Source organism: Plectropomus leopardus, chromosome 10 (assembly GCF_026936395.1).
Source record: "Plectropomus leopardus strain MGB_pleo_1.0 chromosome 10, ASM2693639v1, whole genome shotgun sequence".
Lineage (NCBI taxonomy): Eukaryota > Metazoa > Chordata > Actinopteri > Perciformes > Serranidae > Plectropomus > Plectropomus leopardus.
In genome coordinates, this window is record NC_142185.1 from 33,887,851 (window position 1) to 33,908,217 (window position 20,367).

General features: G+C 41.1%; 1 protein-coding gene across 1 annotated transcript in view; it reads right to left on the reverse strand.

Annotated features, from left to right (window-relative positions):
- The window catches only part of itgb5 (integrin, beta 5), a 61,411-nt gene that overhangs the window by 18,558 nt on the left and 22,486 nt on the right, over nt 1–20,367 (reverse strand). The window contains exons 10-11 of the mRNA XM_042494305.2: nt 16,621–16,795; nt 14,659–14,913 (exon numbers count right to left, since the gene is read on the reverse strand). Of these exons, the coding sequence (XP_042350239.1) occupies nt 14,659–14,913; nt 16,621–16,795 (430 nt within the window). The remainder of the gene's footprint in view (nt 1–14,658; nt 14,914–16,620; nt 16,796–20,367) is intronic.

Below are 20,367 nucleotides of genomic sequence, written 5' to 3' on the forward strand. Positions count from 1 at the left end.
GCAGCTAAAAACACCTACGTTCAGTGACATGAAATCATGGAGGGAAATGCCACGATGCATCAGTGAAAACCACAAACGTGCAGCGCCACACGGTGCTGGGGAGCGCTGCAATGTGGCGCTAAAAACACCACGTTTGATGCCATAAATGCTGCTGAGCGATGCTGCGATGTGTTGCCTAAAACCCAGAGATTAAGTAAAACACACCCAGATTCAGTGCTACAAATGCTGCAGGAAAATACTGCGATGTTACAAACACCAAAGTTTGATGCCATAAGCACTGCTGGGAATAAAAAACAGGTTCAATGCCACAAACACAGCACAGAGAGCCGCGGATAGGAGATAACGAAATGTTTAAAAAGCTTCTTTTAGATTTGAAACAGACTGATGCTGCCTTCAGAGTGGGAAATTGGGAAATTTTGATCATACCCGAGTTGCCAAGTTGTGACATTTCAGGGCAGCAGAAATGGAAACAGTGTCAACAATTGACTGTGAAAATGATAGATTTCGTTATTTTGTTCCTATCATTTACTTTTAATAGCTGCACATTTTAGAGAATGCATCTATTAGCTGCAGTAGGCAAGCAAACTTTTAACTATAAAGCAGCCAGACGAGTATACTCACAATGAAAACGTTATTTTATAACACGAGTTGCAGACTTAAAGTCATGAATGCATAAACATGGCGGGCAAACATCAATGTCTGGTCAATGGTTATACACATTTCTATTAATTCATGTATTTTTATCACACGTTTAGTGTAATATGATATTAATGTAAACTGCTGTTCATGTAGTGACCTAGATCAAAATTAAAATATAAGAGATAATATATATATATATAAAAATATATAAATAAGCTGGAAAAAGCTATCAATCATCTTGTTTAAACACTCTTAACATTAAAATTTAATCCATCCTCTTCACAGCCTCCACATTGTTCCTGATTTACAACCTCAAAGCACATGAACACAACAAAGTCGAAAAACGTCTTCTCAACTCGGAAACTACGATCTTCCATCACACGAACGCAGCAAAAAACTCATAAAATCAGTTTTACGTGGAGCCAAGATTCTTTATCTGTTGTGGAGGCGTCACACTGAACTCAGTCACCCTCATTAACAATGCGGTGCGTGATACGATGTGGTAGCACGCAGAGGGACTGTACGGAGGGCCGAAAACGCTCCCTCTGATCGCACTGTTGACCCAGAGAGAGAAACAGTCACTTCCTGCTCTGCAGTGGCGCTCAAAGAGCTGCCTGTGTCCCAGCGGCTGTGGCGTGTTTGTGTGCGTGAGGAAAGAAAACATGAACTCTAACCTCCAACATCTCCAGCAGCAGACTGAAGCGCTGCCCTATTTTCTGCTCTCAGCTGATAAAAAGCTTCAATGAATATTTGAAATGCTTGTGGTGCACCCTGATTCACAGGCATTGCACAAAGAATTCCTAAAGTCAGAGAAAAAAAAAAGAGTGCGTCTCCGGGGAGGATGAAGAGTACAGGCTCTACTTCCTGTGCCAGTTTCCTGTGGGAACTCCTGCAGCACATTGCTGACATACCTGCATATAATCCTTAAAATAATGCTGCTACTGAAATATGAATGATGATAAATAATAAACCCAAGCAGCAGTCCGTTTGAAGCTTAAGGGCACAACTTCCTGTTTCCATGGTAACGTTAGTCATATTCAGAATCGACACACTGCAGCATGTTCAAAAAAAGGTTGTATATGTTCATTTGAATTTTATTTTTTTTCATTTGAATTTTATTTTTTTTTTTAGGTGGCTTAAATCTGTTTTGCTGCGGCCCGTCCACAGCAGTACGTCGTTAAGCTTCTGTGCCGGTGTTGTGGGACTGTACTTTATTTATCAGAGGAAGCGGGTGGCCGGGATGTGACATTTTATTTAAAATAAACATAAATACTACCATTTAAAGCAGATTTTTGTTTTTATTTATTTTTTTGAGTCTCTTATTACACGATTAATTGTTTAACATAATAGTCTGATTAACTTTGTGGTCCATCGGCAACTTGATCAACTGCTTTTAGCTCTACAATGTTATTTTTTCATTTATTTTATCTGCAGTTAAAAAAAAATGTCACCATTGGAACTTTTGTGTGATTCAAGCGCAGCCACAGTGGTGGTCTTTGGGACAGACAAAAGTTCAAAGTACCACATAGCATTCTAAAAAAAGCACTTAGATGCACAACTAAACACCACTTATGCATTCAAGTTAATACCAGCACATCTTGTGGTGTTGCTTCTTTGTCTAAATATGTCTCCGTGCACTAATTATTTCGGCCAGACGAATCTATCCCAGCGTGCAGCCCCTCCCTGACCCTGGGAAGCAGCGCAGAATCTGACTGGATGACTCTAACTGAGAGCTCTGACAGCAGAACAATATCACCAAACCGCTGCAGCTAATTACACAGCAGACTGAGGGATAAAATGACTGTTTGGTCACAGGCTCAGACGGGCTTGATTTCTTTTTTTGTGTGCGTTTGAGTGAAAAACATATAGAGAAAAATTAAGACGAAACGAGGGCTGGTTTGTTTGGGCTCATTTCCTCTTTTTAGGGAAAAGTTAAATAAAGACGCACAAACACTCATTTGTGAGAGAATCCTGCACATTTGTGGTAAAATATCATATCAGTCTGTCAAATGCTTCAACTCAGCAAAACTCTCCCCTCCAGACTTAAAAACCGAGATGGAAACAGAAGTGAAGCTTTCAATCAGAACCACAAAAACACCCGGCGGAGAAATGCTCTAAATATGCCCTGTGAAACCTCTGAGTGACAGCGGCTTCTGTAAACAAGGCGAGTCAGCGAGCAACCAAACTGCTGATGAGGCACAAGTTTGGTTTTTTTCACCGAAAATTCACAGCCGGGATAAAATAACATCAAAAATCTCGAGTCTCGCTTGTGTCATTTCTCCGAGCAGAGACTTCAGGTTCTTCAGGTTTACTTGAGGACACAAAGTTTAAACTCGGACAGTCACATTTTGTCATTCATCAGAAATGATCTCTAATCCTCCCTCAGGGCTGGGATACATACTGTTCTGATAAGATAAGAGGGAGACACAACACACAGAGGATCTTCTGTCTGCTTCTCCAAACTCAGAGCTGCCAAAGCTTTTCTGCCCCACGAGGGAAAATAAGCAAACTCCACGGAGGGGAAACGGAGGGAGAGGACGCTGTTAAATGCCAATTTCAGCAGCTAAATACTTCTTGATATTGATTTTAAGGAAAACCTCACCTATGGAAGTAAATCTGTTGCATCTGATTTTGACATTAAACAGCCACATTCATGCATTAAAATTATGTATCTGAATTTTTTGCCTCTAATATTTAATTCTCAATAAATATTTTTACCTTTATTTTTCAATGTATACAAATTCAAAACTTTAAATTCAACTGAAAAAAATCCCTCAAGATGTTTTGAAGAAATCGCGCTCATGAGAATGGGGCTGACGCACAGACAGACCGCCTCGGCGATCGCTGGCATGAAACTATGACAAACGATGGCGTTAAAGGTGCGACGTGTAATAACCACTCGGCCCAAACTAATCGGGCACCTTCACGTCAACTACTGACATACAGCAGAGCATAATTTCACTAAACTTGACCCAAATAAAGACTTCAGTTCATTCTTGAGTCCAAGTGAATGTTTAAAATTTTGGAAATTCCCTGAAGATCATCTCGAAGTTCACGAAATGAGACAGAAACAAGGTCAAAGTGATGTTTGACCTTCAAACTCTAATCAGTTCTTCCTCGAGTCCAAACAGACTTTAATCTCAAACTTTAAGAAATTCAGTCAAGGTTTTTCTTGAACTGTAGTAGTCTGACCTTCACCTTTAACGAAATCCAATCAGTTCATCCTTGAGTCCAAATGGGTGTTCATTCCAAATTTGACCTTGCAATGAAGATCGTACCTACATCTATGCAACGGTTCACTTTATTCTGAATAACCCTTCAGAATAAAGTAAACTTTGCAAAGATGTAAGTGTGTGGAAATGTGTGTTTTTATGTTTCCAGCAGAGCGCCAAAGCCAAGCTTGGTTGAGCCGTGGTCGTGAGACAGACGCCACGTCCCAGTGACCTGGACTTTTGACATTTAGCCACCAAAATTAAATCAGTTGGTCCAAATTTTAAGAAATTCCCTTAAATCATTATTGACGATAATAACGATCATGAGAATGACAGCGATGTGGTTACAATGAGCTTGACCTTTGACCCTCACAAATCTAATCAGTTCATCCTCGAGTCCAAGTGAACATTTGTGCCAAATTTGAAGAAATTCCCGCGAGATGTTTTTGAGATATCACGTTCGTGAAATTGGGACGGCCAACATGAAAACATGATGCCTCCGGCTTCGGTTATAGCCGGAGCTGAAGTGTAACAAACAATGAAACGTGAAATGCAAGTTTACGGAAAAACTGCCGCGAAATCATTTTAGGGCCAAATCAGGCCCAAAAACACGAGAAATCCTGGAGGAACTAACTTCAACACAAACTTCAATTTGGGACATGCTACACAATTTTTAGCTTATGTGTTCCCTTTAAAGGCCTGTTAAAACAATATTACTACCATGTGTGCGCGTGTGTGTGTGTGTGTGTGAGGGTGAAACAGCAAAAAATGTGGGCTATTAAAATGTGCAGGCCGAGACACGTTGTCTCTCGTCCGCTGAGACGGGCTGTTTGTCATCAGAAACGATCTCAGAGCCAATATCAGGTCTGTGGACACGTTGGGAGGTAAAGCCTTCAAAGACAAACATCATCTTCTTCTTTGGTTTGTGTGTTAGTAAAAGTAGACGAATAACGCCACCTTTTAAATAAGCAGCCTGCAGAGCTCCTAAAACCAAAAGAGCACGCAGCAGCCGATCAATTACAGGCCTCAGCAGCTCGGACGTTGGTTTTTTATGTAGATACCATCACGTCTGACAGACAACAATCATTACAGCCCTGAAAATAGTGTTTACTTGTAGATTCTCCTCAGAGTCAGAGTCATAGGACGCCTTGACGTCCACTCAAATTACTCACAGCGAGCAGAAGACAAAAGCCTATAAAAAGGAAGGACAGGAGGACGACACGGAGACACAATGATTACTCTGTGACCCGAGTCATAACTCTGTTTGTTACTGACAGCTGCTGCGTCAGCACTTCGTTTGCTGACTGCGGGGGAATAATTATCAGACATGAAGGTACGTGAATGTCAACATGAATGTGTGAAGGTTGCGGTTTATTTTTAAAGGCCTCCGAGTCCTTCTGTCGGCATGTGAGGAGGCTCCGTGTGTCTGGAGGCGAAGACAAGACGAGGACGTCGTCCATGGTAAACAGACAATATTTTCACGTCTCCCAGGTGATCAGACGTGATTCCGGATGTGGGACCAACTGTGAAAGGATGAGCGAATGCCATTTAAATTGAAAGCTTTTGTATGTAACTTTGGACCGACTCAACAATCAACTATCTTTCTCCAGAATTACAGACAGCAACTTGAAGTTTTTGGTATATTTCTGTCCATGAACGAGCTGCCGAGAGCTTCTCAAGACAGATTTGTGTTGTAATAAACTTATAAATACAATTAAGAACAACCGAGGCTCGAAGAATTTGTTCTATTATTCATCAAAGTGAAGACTGATCGAAAATACAGGAATACTGAAAGCTAAGCTTGATAAAGTTTTTATAATTTATACTGTTGATTTTGTCTTGGATCTGTGGCAGCACAGAAATGGTTATCAAAACAATAAAACAAATCTCCTTTCAGCCACGAGATTCCTCTGGCATCTTTTTAAATGTATCTATTTCACCTTTATTTAACCAGAAAAACCTCGAGATTAAAAGTGTCTTTCAAAAAATATGGGAAAAAGGCCATGTCTGGTGAAGAAAAGAAAAAAAAAAAAAAAACCTGAAAATTATTATTTTATTTTTTTTAAATAAAAGAGAAAGTTAAAAAATAAATAAGAATGAAAAAGTTGCTTGAAAATTTATAATAATTTTGTGACAACTTTTGTTGTTTTTTCCCCTAGATTTAAATTTTCCTTTTTTTTTCCAATTCATGGAACATTTCTCATCTTTTGAAAGAAATCGCACCAATTTGCTTTGCATCCCGGTCCTTCCACCATCTCCACAACAAGCTGAATTCAGGAGCTCCCCTTTATTTATTTTCTCCTCAGCGCTCTGCTTCAACACAGTGTGACCGCCACAGCACGCATCGAACATCGAGCGTGCAGCTGTGATCTAAGGCAATTACAGTCAGCTGTTTATCTTTAAGGATCTAAATCCTGGGGAGCATTTAATGCTGAAGAACCACCCACGAGGCCGAGCTGTCAAAACCCTGACAGACTTCAGATTGAGCCCTGAAAACAGCTGCTGAGCCCAAATAATGAAACCCAAACACTATTGATGCTTTTCACATGATTCTGTTCATGCATCAGGCACACACACACACACACACACACACACACACACACACACACACACACACACACACACAGACACACACACACACACACACACAGTGAGTGTAGCTGTGTGAGTCTGACTTGATTCGGGCTGTTTTTGTGGCTGCAGAGTCAAACTGGGACCAGCCATGAACTTTTGAGGTTTGCTTAAAAATATGAACCCGTAGACGATTTCTAATTTAAACTGTTGAAATCTGGGTCAACATCAGTTTTCTTGTGATGCGTTCAGAAGACTTTCACAGGATATTCGACCCTCTGAAACCCTTTGAACAAATTGCCTTGATTTCTTTCTAAAACACGGGGGGAAAAAGGCAATGACCGAATTGGCAGAAAATGTCCCATAAAATTGCAAGAAATTAGTAAAAAGGTGACAAGAAAATTTCAAAAAAATAAATCCCCTAATCAAAAATTAGGGGATTAAAAAATTATAGTCATTATTAATTTCATAATTACAATAGTTCTATTTTTACATAATGATTTTAAATTATGTTACAGAAAAAAAAAATATATATATATAGTTGTTTTTTTTAAACTATTATTTTAATTTTTTTTATAATGTATTGATTTGCACTTTTTAAGTGTTTTTTTGTTGTTTTTTGTGCTCTATTTCAGGTAATGTTCTAGTAACTAACTCTAGTAACTTTTTTTAACCATTTTGGGCCATGTCTTGTTGCCTTTCCCCTCATACCACTTTGCTCTCAGGTTTCAAAGGGTTAAAAGGGCATTCCTGAGTTTTCCGTTCATTCCCAAGCCCCATAATTCCACGCACTAACCAAATACAAACACATAAAGTCACATTAAGACCTCAAACTAACTCCGGTGGAGAGAAACACCTGCAGGTTTCTCAGGAGCTTTATTCGTCTCCACACAGAGAGGATCAGGGTGTGGTCTGGTACCTGCGTTTTTTTCCGCAGAGACACCTGAGGTCTTTGTCTGCAGCGGTCAAGTTCAGTCAAGTCTCAAAGAGCGGTGGAGGAGCGGGAGGAGTCATCCGGTGTTTGTTTTAGCTCGGGGTGGGAGGTGGGGTGTCAGGTGCTGCTCAGCTTTGTTAAGTCAGACAGAAAAAATGAAAGACCACGTTCACCTCACAGGGCTCAATGCTCTATTATGTTGTATTGTAAATGATCATTTCTGCCAATATGTGCGACTTTAACCCTTTGAAACCTAAGCAAATTGCCTTGATTATTTCCAAAAACATATAAAGTAGGCAAAGATTAACTAAAAAAATGGCAAAAAAAGCAAAAAAAGAAAATTCCCTGAAAATAAGTAGCAGATCTAGCACGATTAAAGGACAAGATGTAATTTCATTTTTTAAACTATGTTTAAAAATACCACCTTTTGAGCTGAAGCTGCAAATATTTTCTGGACTGTTAGAGTGACTTGCAGTAGTATTTCCTTTGTTTTAACATGTTTTTGCTGCAGTGAGCGTAACTGTCCCTTCCTGTCAGGCTGTTTTAAAACTACAAAAAAAAAGTTTATCGAATCCTTTTAATAGAACAAACGGACTGATCAAACCAAACGTGTCTTTGGGCCTGAAGAGAACCGTTCCCTTCAGTGACGCACGGTTCCAGTACCGCTCGGCATGAACATGAATAAACACACATGTTCCCTTTTACCCTATAAGGAGACGCTGCCATGCGTGCACACACGGTGGACATGCATGCACACACACACACTCTCTCAGAGAACGCAGCTTTGGGACAGCGGTTATATTTACGGGGTAAAAGAGGGTTTGCGCAAGTCTGGAAAATAAAGCAGCTCTATTTCTGGCGACTGAAGCCTGCTGAGCGCTGAGATCATTATTTAGAAGCAGCTGCAGAGTGTGCAGAGGAGATGTGGGTCAGGGGGGCAGGAGGACGAAGAAGTCAAGACTCACTTGTTACACACACACACACACACACACACACACACACACACACACACACACACACACACAAACACACACACACACACACAGGAGAGAGGAGCCCGAACGACACGGCATCTTTGAGGCTGGAGAGTACTTGAGGGTAAAAAAAGTACCATTCCTAAACAAATACTTCACATATGCTGCCATTTTTTGACGATGACCCCTTAAATTGATAGTGAAAAGTTGTATCCTGAGGAAGTGTATTCTGTTTCTGCATGTGGTTCACCTTGAAGATCCTCCCCAGAGAGCCTCGGGGCCACACACACACACACACATACACACACACACACACACACACACAAACACACACACACACACACACACACACACACACACACACACACACACACACACACACACACACACACACACACACACACACACAGAGGATAACATTACCGGAACATTCAGAGACAGACCGTCGTCCAACACAGGTCATGTGACTCCACATACAGCACATCCTCCTCCTTCCAGCTTTAAGCTACTGCTCCCGTATCCATGTCCTCCTGTCTCCTTTAACCCTTTGAAACCTGAGCCAGTTGCTTGATTTCTTTCAAAAACACTGGAAAAAAGGCAATGAGTAACTTGGTGCGAAATGACCCAAATATTAGCAAGATATTAGTAAAAAGATAAGAAACAAAAAACACATAAAAAGTCACAGGAAATGGTGTGAAAAAAAGTGTCAAAAATAAAAACATTTTTCTGACTTATTCTTAATGATAAATTATAATAATTAATAATATAATTAATTATTTTATTATGTTTTTCTAAACATTCTATCTATATATTTTTAAGCTAATTTAAAGGTAATTTTTTGTCACTTTCTATTTTTTTTTTTAAATAAAAAGAAGAAATCAAACCAATTTTTTCAGATTTCAAAGGTCTAAATGCTTGTGCTTTACTTTCCTTTTTCAAGGCAATCAGTTTCCAGGATTATTTTAATAAAGTTCAACCTGTCAGATTTTAACATGTTTCAACACTGATTTGATCTTGAGTACAACCTCAGTTTGCCCCGGCACAAAACAGTGTAAACTTCATATAAATCTACAAACAAACAAATAGCTCAGTGACTCTACAAGTCCATTAAAATGAGAACTAGCAGGAGTCTCATCTCTTCATCAGCCTCCAGAGTGAGTGAGAGCTGCTGCAGAGATATCCTATCACAGCCGAGCATCACAAAAACACCTTTCAACAACATGGAGCCGCTCATGGCTGCAACTTTTATGATGTCACATTTCACTGGGAAGAGAAGAAAAGAAAGCGAGTAAAAATGTCGCCATCATTTTTGGCAGTGAAGTTCCTGGTACACCAGAATAAAAACTCACAGTAAAAATACACACTGGGGAACTGTGTGTTCCAGCGGTTTTGGCTGGTTCGGCTGCCTCGTGTCACCGCAACACATACACAACCGTTTAACGTGTGTATACACACACACACACACACACACACACACACACACACACACAGCAGCGTCTGTCCAGCAGGCGTGAGCCACAGCTGGGTGTGATGTCCTGCCTGCGTCCTCAAATTCAACTTCGACTGGATAACCAGCAGATCAAAAATGGACTCAAATTTCAATTACATTGATGCAAAAAAGTAATTCAAAGTAGATTCTTTAAGCATTAAAGTTAATTCTTGACCTTGATAACAACCTCAACCCAACTTTATTTCCTCAAGCCAACTGACTCATCACCATGATCGCCATGACAACTGGTCAAACTCCATCCACTTACAAAGACTCCAGAAAAAGCTCTTGGGGCAACTTTAAGTGGGTATTATTTAGTCAAACTTTTATTTACAGCATCAGAAATTGGCAAAACAGTCCTAAAAGTGCTATTGAGGGACTCTTAAAGCTTAAAGCTGGACTTTAACATAAAAATTGAACATCCATTACATTTAAATCCTCAGCAAGCGAGTTCATACAGTCCTGATTAAGACTACGTCCACCAGAGAAAGCTCTTTGTATTTGTCAGAATACCAAAGTTTTGGTATCTGTGTTGACTTTCCCGTGCAGGCACATCAGCGCTGATGCATGTCACCAGAATAAAAGGGACGAGAGATTAAGTTATTTATTTAACATTAGATTTGCTTCGTTTTTGTTGTCATTTCTTTCTGTCACTGCTTGAATACAAATTAAAAAAAGAAAAAAAAGGAAGGGGGGAGAGATCATATTTTATTTTATTTATTTAGTCTGGTTTTTAATTAAGGTAATTCATGTAATTATTATTATTTTATATCCATGCTCTTATTTTTACTGGTGTCAGAGCAGCATTTAAGAGTATGACATAACTAAGGCGAAAAAACCCAAAAAACATCCATGAAACGTTTCATGGGTGGATGCTCCCGATAAAAAAAGAAACTAAAATCAGAGAAATGAATTATGCTTTAAAAAAAGGAAAAGAAAAAAAAAAAAGACAAGAGGGGGCTGCCGTGGTGAGTTTACCGGCAGAAATGCTGAGTGTTTTTGTTTTGACTCTGACTGCCAGGAGGAGGAAAAAGGTCTCACGCCAGCTTTAACAGTTGCAGAGTCTGAGCGTCAACACATCATCTCTAACTGCGAAAACCAGCGAGAAACAGACTTTGAGTTGTAAGCAAGATGATTTGTGGAACTAATTTTCTCTCCACTAAGGATGAGACTTTGACTGAAGCAAAGTCCAACAAAGAACTGCTGAGGAAGACAAAGACGACGGCGGAGCCGCCAAAGACAAACAGACTGAGAGACAGAAGAGCTCTGACAGAACGACAATATCAGAGATAAACAGAAACACTGACAAAGTTTTGGCTTGCACTAGGAGGGAGAAAATATCGCTCTAAATGAAGCTGAGATATTTACTACCGTGCCAAGTGTGAGCATTAACACGCCCGCCAATATTTCAATTTCAGTTGGCAAAAAAATGAACTGAAACAGAACAGTATTCAGAGACATGACTGAATCGCCAGCAGATCTCAGTCCCGTCACCACACGAAAATGTCGGCATTTTAAGTTTCTCTAAACCACGGATACGTTACATTCGTAGGTTTCATCAGTATCATATACATTTCTTTCTATTACTGCCAAAATTGTGATTCTGATTAATGCCTGATAGTCTGTGCAGCCCTGTGATTCACTGTAGTAATCAAAAAGCAAAAGCTGATCGATCAGAGTGAATGGACGGCCCTCAAGAGAGGTTTGTATTCTCCTCAAAATGCAACTGCACAGCAAATCATGTTGCCGTGACAACAATAAGACAAGCGTTTTCACAATTTCAACACGGCTAAATCGCCAACCAGCATTTCAGATCCAGAGGCTGATATCTGCATCTCAGTGAGCTCCATGAGAAAACTGTTTCAGACATTCAAGGAGACGAAGAGTGATTTAAACATAAAAAACCCTCAGTGAGGACACCGTGCCAGCTGATTTCCTCTTTAATAAAACCTGCTGCGCCTTCAGGCAGTTTATCAGTCTGAACACCGCAGAGTTTCTCAGACATCAGGCTACAAATGAGCAGCTCTCAGCCGAGTGTGACCAATCCAGAAGAAGCACAATATCGTTTACAAGATATTTTTGCGTGCTAAGGGGCTCAAAACAGACCTTAATTGTTTTCCCTGTGGGTTTTTTAGAATCGCACGAGCAAAGAGGAGTTTTTACAGCATGTCTTACACAGAGCAACCCACAATAATTAACTGGGAGATTCGGAGGAAAGTGTGGAGGAGGCGTACCGTTTGGTATCATTAGGAACTCATTTTGTCTGCACACTGGGCGACCACGCTGAGGGAGGAGGAGAGGAGCGAGGAGCGGCAGGACGTAGCGGACTGTTAAGATTTAATGACTGCTTATGGATGATCGACACAAACAAACAGCCATTCTGCGTCTGTGTGTTCGGAGTGTCCGGCCTTGCTGCTGACTAAACGAAAGACTTCTGTTTCTACTGGCTATAGATAAATAGAGGCAGGCATTGTGTTAGGGGATCGTGCCAAAGCTGGCCCCACTGTCACAAAGCGCTCTCTGTGGTTTCACAGAAACAGCCGTTGGCTTGGGGACGAGCCAGCGGACCCGATGTTCTGGGAACACAACAGCCTCGGCCTGTTTGGTAGAGCCGAGCAGATACACTGAGCCAAACCTGTCTTTTCATACCGAGCCTCTTTGGGCATCCGAGTAAAGCGCAAGGCTCAGTGAGAGGGAAAGGATTTCAAAGTTGGCATCAGCGCGTGAATCTTTGATTAACGGAGCATATTTACGCCTCAGGATGGCAAAATGGGGATAATTAAAGGCCAAGGTGGTTCAGCTCCGACACTGTACAAAAACAATACAGCCCACAGGCCAAATCTGTCCACCAAGAGGCTGCCAGGCGGCCCCACCACCCACTCTCTAACTCACAATAAGAATAAAGTGATTCACACTGGGAACTGTTTTGTACTTTCAGTCTACATAAGGTGCCAGGAGGGTCCCCCGCATCCCTCGACAGAGGTCCTCGTTAAGCCCTTAATGTCCTGAAATCCCAGAAACATACTACAAATCAGAGAAACGTCTTAAAAATCAAAGGAACCTACTGAAATCCTAGGGACATCCCAGAATCATAGAAATGTCCCAGAATCATAGAAATGTCCCAGAATCATAGAAACTCTCTAAAATCCCACAGTCCCAAGGTCTTAAAGTCTGTGAAAGCCTACAAATCCTAAAAGCCTACAAACGTCCTCAAATCCTGCAAACGTCTTAAAATCCTGGAAAGATCCTAAAATCCTAAAAAATGTCCTAAAATCTACAAACATGTACGAGGCTGCTGCGACTGGCCCCTGACCAACCCGTCATGCAAAGCAAGATGAGAATCCCCGCTGAACAATCTCAGTGTCACACATGTTTTGGGCTAAATCTGTCTCAAATCTCAATTTCAATTCCAGAAAGACAAAGTCAAAATCTGTCCAGCTCTCTAAGGTCCTCGATCATCAAGACAAGTCTCCGACCAGAAAAGGCCCTCCGAGGCAGACACTCGAAACACAACACACGCTGAACATCTGAACTGCTATTGCAGCTGCTCGTCTGAGCGTCTCCTGGGAGCCGAGCCAGCAGCCCTGCAGGTGACTCGTGGAGCTCAGCCTCTAAATGAAGGCTTGGTGGTTGCAGAGGAGTCAACCACGAGACACACCCAGACCCAGAGCAGGTACGGGAACGTGACTCAACATCATGAATGTGCATTATTTTTAATTATAGAGCAACAACTAGCAGCAGATCTGAAGAGTCGACAGCATGCTTGATGTCAGCTTGTACTCGCATTAAGTTCAGGGAGCTGCGGTCTCTCAGCAGCTGGAGCCCAAAACACCACCTCGCTACAAGCACAGCAGCTCAGTGGAGTCAAAAACAAGCACGCCTGACATGATAAATACTCCTGTTGGACGACATTTTGTCTCTGAAATAGTAGCAATAAACAATGTTACTGTCATTCAGAGACCATTTTATGCCGCTGATTAAATGAAAATATTAAAGCGAGATTATGTAAGAGCATCTTTTTAAGGAGCAATGGACTTTTAGCTCTGAAAAATGTTCAGAAATAAGAACTAAAAATATGTTTATAGGGTTACAGCGTGTAAGATTTTGGGAGATTTAGTGGCGTTTAGCGGTGAGGATTTCAGATTGCAACCAGATGAAGCTTCTCCCAGTCAGAATTCCTTTATTGATCAGGAGGTTTTTACTGGGAGCTGATAAATAAAATAAATAAGCAGGTGATTCAAACTAGTAAAACACTGAATAAAGCAGGTTCTCGTTACAAAATCGGTAACACAAAATAACTCAGTTTGAGACAAAATTTGGCGAATAAAAACAACAACCATATGATGCCTTCTGCAACTAATAGACAAGCTTAACATGGCTCTGGGAAAACCGCAGTCACCTCCGTAATCCTGCGGTTCTGCCGCGGCTGGACGGCCTGGGAGCCGAGCTGAAGTGGTGAGAGGGTAAAACTTATTGGCTGGTAGCCAGGGGTTGGCGAGCTAACGTGCAGCTGTAGGCTACCGGTAAGCTAAGCTGTGTCATCTTTCAGGCGTACTTTTATTTTTCTTCTGACTTCCACAATTGGAAGAAAAAACTAAAAAAAGAATCATTGCGACAAAGTCTTCTAATGGTCGGAAAAGTCCTGCTGTTTATTTTGGCATCAATTTGACTAAAACGCATATAAACGCAATGGGCGGTAAAGAGGTCAATAAACTGATTAAGGTCATGTCCACATATCGTGCAATACGTCGATAACATAATTATCATGACCCTAATTAACATCACCCTGACAGCACAGTCAAACACACAACCCGGCTTCATCGGTGGATGATTTCCTACCTGAGCAGAGGATGCCTTTGTGTCGGGCGCAGGAGAAGTCGTCACACTCGCAGAAGCTGCCGTAAATCTTCCCAAACTCCGACTCGTAGCACAGACACTGGTTGCAGCTGCACTCTCCTCGCCCGCTGCAGATCTGCTTGCCTTCGGCTTCCCGGCAGGCGCTGAGGTACATGCTGCTGGCCTCGCCCTCCTGGCACTCACAGCGGGCGCCCAGATAACCCGGCTCACAGCGACAAGTCCCACAGTTATAAGTACCTGCAGGGGAAAGAGGTTCTTCTTATTGTACTGACAGATTACAGGTTTAAATACACGACTTTCCTCTCTGTGTACCGCTTTATTTATTCTGAGGGATTAGACATCAGTTCATTCAGATTCAGTCATGCAGCCACATGCTCAGTCATTCATAAACACATGCATTTTTGCTAAAACCTTCCTGTTTAAAATACTTCCACATAAACAGACTCATGCACTGACTAATAGAGCAGCTGCACTGATTGTGCCAAAGTGTTTTTAATTACACTTTGAGCAAAGCCGCATGTGTTTATGAAGCACTGAGCATACATGGATAAATGGATGCACTGAGGATACACGAGACTTGGATTAAACTGCATGAGCTGTGTGAGAGTTTGTAAGCAGATGTTTTGATGTAGTTATTCTGTTACTGAGTGTGGACCCCAAAAACCTGAATTCAACACAAACACTGTTATGGATGTTATGCAATAAAACAACATTTCCACGTCCAAAAACAAACTAACAAGACGATCTAAGGTCCCAGGTTGACGGGAGGAGAGGACTACTAACGTGCCGACTTTATCGCTATTTAGCGGCTTTTCGGACCCTCTCAGCAGCACTGATTAAAAAAATCGCAACAGGAGAAACATTTAGCGACTTATTTAGATCATCAACAAGGAGGAAATATACTGTCCAGGACGGCTCTTGGCATAGGAGATATAGGAGGCTGCCTCGAGCGCCACAAGCTGGAGGCGCGCTTCTGGTCGCGCTAAAAACAAGCAAACCCAAAAAACCCGGTAATAAACTGCTGCGCCGGTTAGCGCCCTTTCTTCATATTCTGCCTTGAAAATAACAAATGAACAAATAAAGAGAAATAATCATAAACTCAGCGCCCCTCTTTAAGTTTAAAATTATGGTTAGAGTATAATTTTGGCTTTTACGGCCATCATTATCTCAACAACAACCACCACATGTGAGAGCATCTCCATAATCATGCCAAAGAAAGTCATCAATTTATGGGGTTAAAGTGGGAGTTTTTTCTGAGGAACTGAAGTCAAAGTAGCAGGTCGGGCTGCACTGATTGTGGTGTTCCACTTCCATGAAGCTTTAAACCTACAGGAAGCTGTACAGCAGCAGTTTTCTTTCCTGTGTGATTAACAGGGCTTATGGGTTTTGTGTTTTAACAGGGGCTGATTTTCACATGGATTTTTTAGGTTCCCTTGTTTTCAAATGTGATGCATTTCCTGCTGCAAGAAGGATTTTAATTAACATTAAACATCAGAAAAGGCAAATTAGCTGCTCATTGTGTACCAGAGTTTAAAATACAAAGAGCAAACCATGAATTGCAAAGTGCAGAATGTTTTTGCTGCAATAACGTTTCTATCAAGGTTTATACACATTTTTACTGATACATTTCCGGGACTTTTCCATGACTCTGAAGCAAATTTTAAAGATCATACATTCTCTAAATGACCATCGATACTCCTTATCAGTTCTTATATATATATTTATATATATTTAAAATTCGGAACAGGATTAAATTGTTCGAACAGTACACAATTTTCAGGGTAAATTTAGTTTTCCAAAACTTTTCAAGGCCTACAAATTGCTATTTCCAATTCAGGTGTTTTCATGACTGCATTCATTATAGCATTCATCATTCTTATTATTGTTTAGCTCCGTGTAAATCCAGGTCTCAAAAGAAATCATGATCACTGAGAGATGATGTACCTATGGAGCTGCAGATGCTGCTGTTGGTTTGTGCTCTCCGGCTGCAGCCGCAGTCACACTGATAATCCACAGAAACCTCCAGACGGTCTTTGAACCCCACCGGCTTGATGGTGAAGCTCTGGTCGGTGCCGCGGGGAGGGCAGCTCCTCGCCTCCACACTAACGTTAAACGATACCTTCAGAGAGAGAAAAAAGAAGTGGAATTAGAAAGAAAACGTACAAATACCGGCACTGATGGAGGACGGATAGTGACTTCCTGTTTATGAAATGAGATGGGTTCAGGTCAAGTTCAGATGATTTGAGAGATTTAAGAATGGCAACACCATACAGCCTCTTAAAGGGATACTGGATTTTTCGAGGTGAGGTGTATGAGGTACTTCTTCATTGTCAGTACGCAGAAAAAAAACAACCATTCAAGTGCACGCTGTATTTGGAATATTTTCACTGCCATACCTTTTTACAGCACTTTCCAACTGGGAAGATGTTCATGGCCGTCTCCGCAACAAAGTTTAAAGTTTCATGCAAGAACCGTTGCTGTGCAAACAGCCCCTTAGTGTGTAATGATATTTGCATCCTTTTCGTGTTTTCAAACTGATGATGTTTTCTTAATTCGCTTGTGTTTTTTCTGTGTATGTGTTTTCTTAAATTGCAGCGTGTTTGCCCCTTTCGACCACTGCACAAAAATGCATTTTGCTGCTGCACGTGTCCACAGCAGTGCATTGCACCTGCCTGCTTCTCCAAACTGGGGCCATGCGAACTCAAATCTACAATTTGTATAACACTGACTAAGAATAAATACCTCATACAATCCCACTTTAAAATATCCAAACTATCCTTTTAACAACAATATCTTCAACCGCCTTGTGTCTCCGTATTTCTAAGTGGCCTGATCCCACCCTACATCTTCTCCTTTGAGTAAACACAGCCAGCATGCAAAGACTTGGCAGCTGCCTGTGGACATGAACTACACATGACCCGGTGTAGTTATGTTTACACCAGTGGGTTGATTTCACCCAAAGAAGAGTTTACAGCTGATGTGGCTTTGTCTGCACAGAAAGTGGGACATGACACAACCTACACCCTTTCGATTGCTCAGAGGAAGGAGGAGAAACCCAACCCCGGCTGCTTTCTCTGCTCCAACATGAGCACGTCCTTCTGGTATTTTCCTCACATTTTCTCAATCACAGCAGCCATCCTCTGGATTTTTTTCTTTCATGTTACTGCGACTTTAACTGATGAAATTATGCTGCAATCAATTTAATCACTGGCTGCTGCAGCTTAAACACCACATATGAGAGTGTGGCGGCTAAGAAAAGCTCACATGATCTACTGGTTTGGCTCCAGCTCACTGGATCTGAGATAGATGATTTTGATGCTAACATGCCAGATTTCAACTTCACAAAGCTGCAGAAATAGTGATGTAAGCTTGCATGTTCTCATCTATTTTGGTTCAAAACTGTTGCAGAGGGGAGGCCATATTATCTGCTTTGAAGCTCCGACCAGAAGCACTTGACCCTCAGAAGATAAACTGGAGTCTCGCATCGAAAGTAAATAATCCACCCTTGTAGCACCTGCTGTTTTTGGCAGGAACATCTAAGTGTTTGGATCTCATGAACAAAGGGCATTTCAACATTTATTATGTCAAAACGTGGGTTATACCCGGCCTGTTTAAAATGTGTCAGACAAACACAGCCTTCCTCGGCACAGATTAGGGGCGTGCCCTTTTTTATAAACTAATTAATTAAGGAAACATCACACTGTAAATACATCCCTGAAATTGAGAAATGTGAGGTGTAAATAATGAAAGCCAGGCATAAACTCTACTGCCAGAGGCAGCTTACATGTACTGTAACAGAGTTATGGCCTAAAACATGTTCTGAGAGGTCACAGGGACCTTGACCTTTGATGACCAAAATCAGTTTGGCGTTGAGTAAAAGTGGACGTTTGTGCAAAACTTAAAGAAATTTCCTCAAGTGGTGCTTAAAATATGGCATTTAAAAAATAAGACAGATGGAAGTACATGGTGACCTTGATCTTTGACCACCAAAATCTAATAATTCAGCCTTAAGCCCAAACTGATGTTTGTGCCAAATTTATAAAAAAAAAAACTCCAATTGTTAAGATATCATTGTCACAAGAATGTGAAAAATTAAGTGACCATGTCCTCTGATCTTTGACCACCAAAATCTAATCAGCTTACTTTTGAGTACAAGTGGATGTTTGTACCAAATTTGAAAAATGACCTCAAGATTTTCCTCAGACATTGGGTTCACAAAAATGAGACAAACACAAGGCCACAGCTACCTTGACCTTGACCACCAAAATCTAAGATATTCATCGTTAAATCCAGGTGTATGTTTGTGCCAAGTTTGCAAAAAATTCCCTCAAGGTGCTCTTCAGATATCGCAGTCACAAGAATGCGAAAGAAAAGGCCACAGTGACCCTGACCTATGACCATCAAAATCTAATCAGGTCATCCATGAGTCCAAGTGGACCTAAAATGGATCTAGAGATATTGTGTCCACAAGAATGAGATGGATGAAAGGTCCAAGTGGACAAATTTTGCCAATTTGACAAAGACATCATGGTCATGAGAATGAGACAGACAATATCACCATCACCTTGACCTAAGCCCACAAAAATGTAATTGTGGAGTCAAAGTGGACGTTTGTGCCAAATTAAAAAAATTCCCTTTAAGTGTTCTAAATATACATATACCCCATTCATTAGACAGATGCAGTCACAGTGGCACTGACCCTTCACCTATGACCACTAAAACCTAATCAGTTCATTCTTGAGTCCAAGTGGATGTTTGTGCCAAATGTGAACAACTTCCTTTAAGGCGTTCTTGATAAATCGCCTTTATGAGAATGGGATGGACGGACAGACGCATAAAAAACACTAATTATTTGAAATGGATGTTTTATCATGTAAAAAAAAACACACCAATACCAGTGAGCATGCATGGATCTGTCGGTATCAGTGGGGCAGGGGATTGAAGTGGAGCTTTTTTTTTTTTATCCAGCAGTATATAACAAGCTGATTCAAGATACAGGAAATGCCTACGTCACATATTGCCTGGATTCCCCCTCCACTCCAGGGCGGGAAGCTTAACAAGTTAATGACAGACACAATTAGATTTACTGTAAATGTGAGTCGCGAGGAGGCCAGTCCACCCAATCATGTGGCTGGTTGGGACAACTCTGAGGCTGTGGAGAAGCAGCAGGGGCGAAAACTTGGGAGGAAGTAGTAAAAGTAATTGAGGACATTTGGGGGCACGGTGGAGGAAGGAGCGAGATGATACATTGAGACTAAACTCATTGAGAAAATGCCTCAAAACACAGTCAGGTGAGAAATGTCATTCAAGGAAACATCAGAGTGATACGAGACAAGTTTATCAGGCTGTACGTGGGAGTGGCACAAAACCAAAAGCCGTAACTGAATTTAAGAAATTCTATTAAGCTGCTGTAGTATAAAGTCTGCTTAAAAACTATGTCAAAGTGAGAGTTAAAGCACTGTCCAGTGTATTTCAGAGTTTTTAAAATATCTCAGTCATTTCCTAACAGTGTTGATTAGCCGCACTTTTCAAAAATTAAAAAAAAAAAAAAACACGAAACAAACAAGCACGGTTGCAACCTAGTTATCGTCATGAGCACAAAGGCGTACTAAGCCGTGACCCTCATGAGTTAACCCTTTAAAACTTTGGGCAAATTGTCTTAATTTCTTTTACAAACATGGGAAGAAGGCA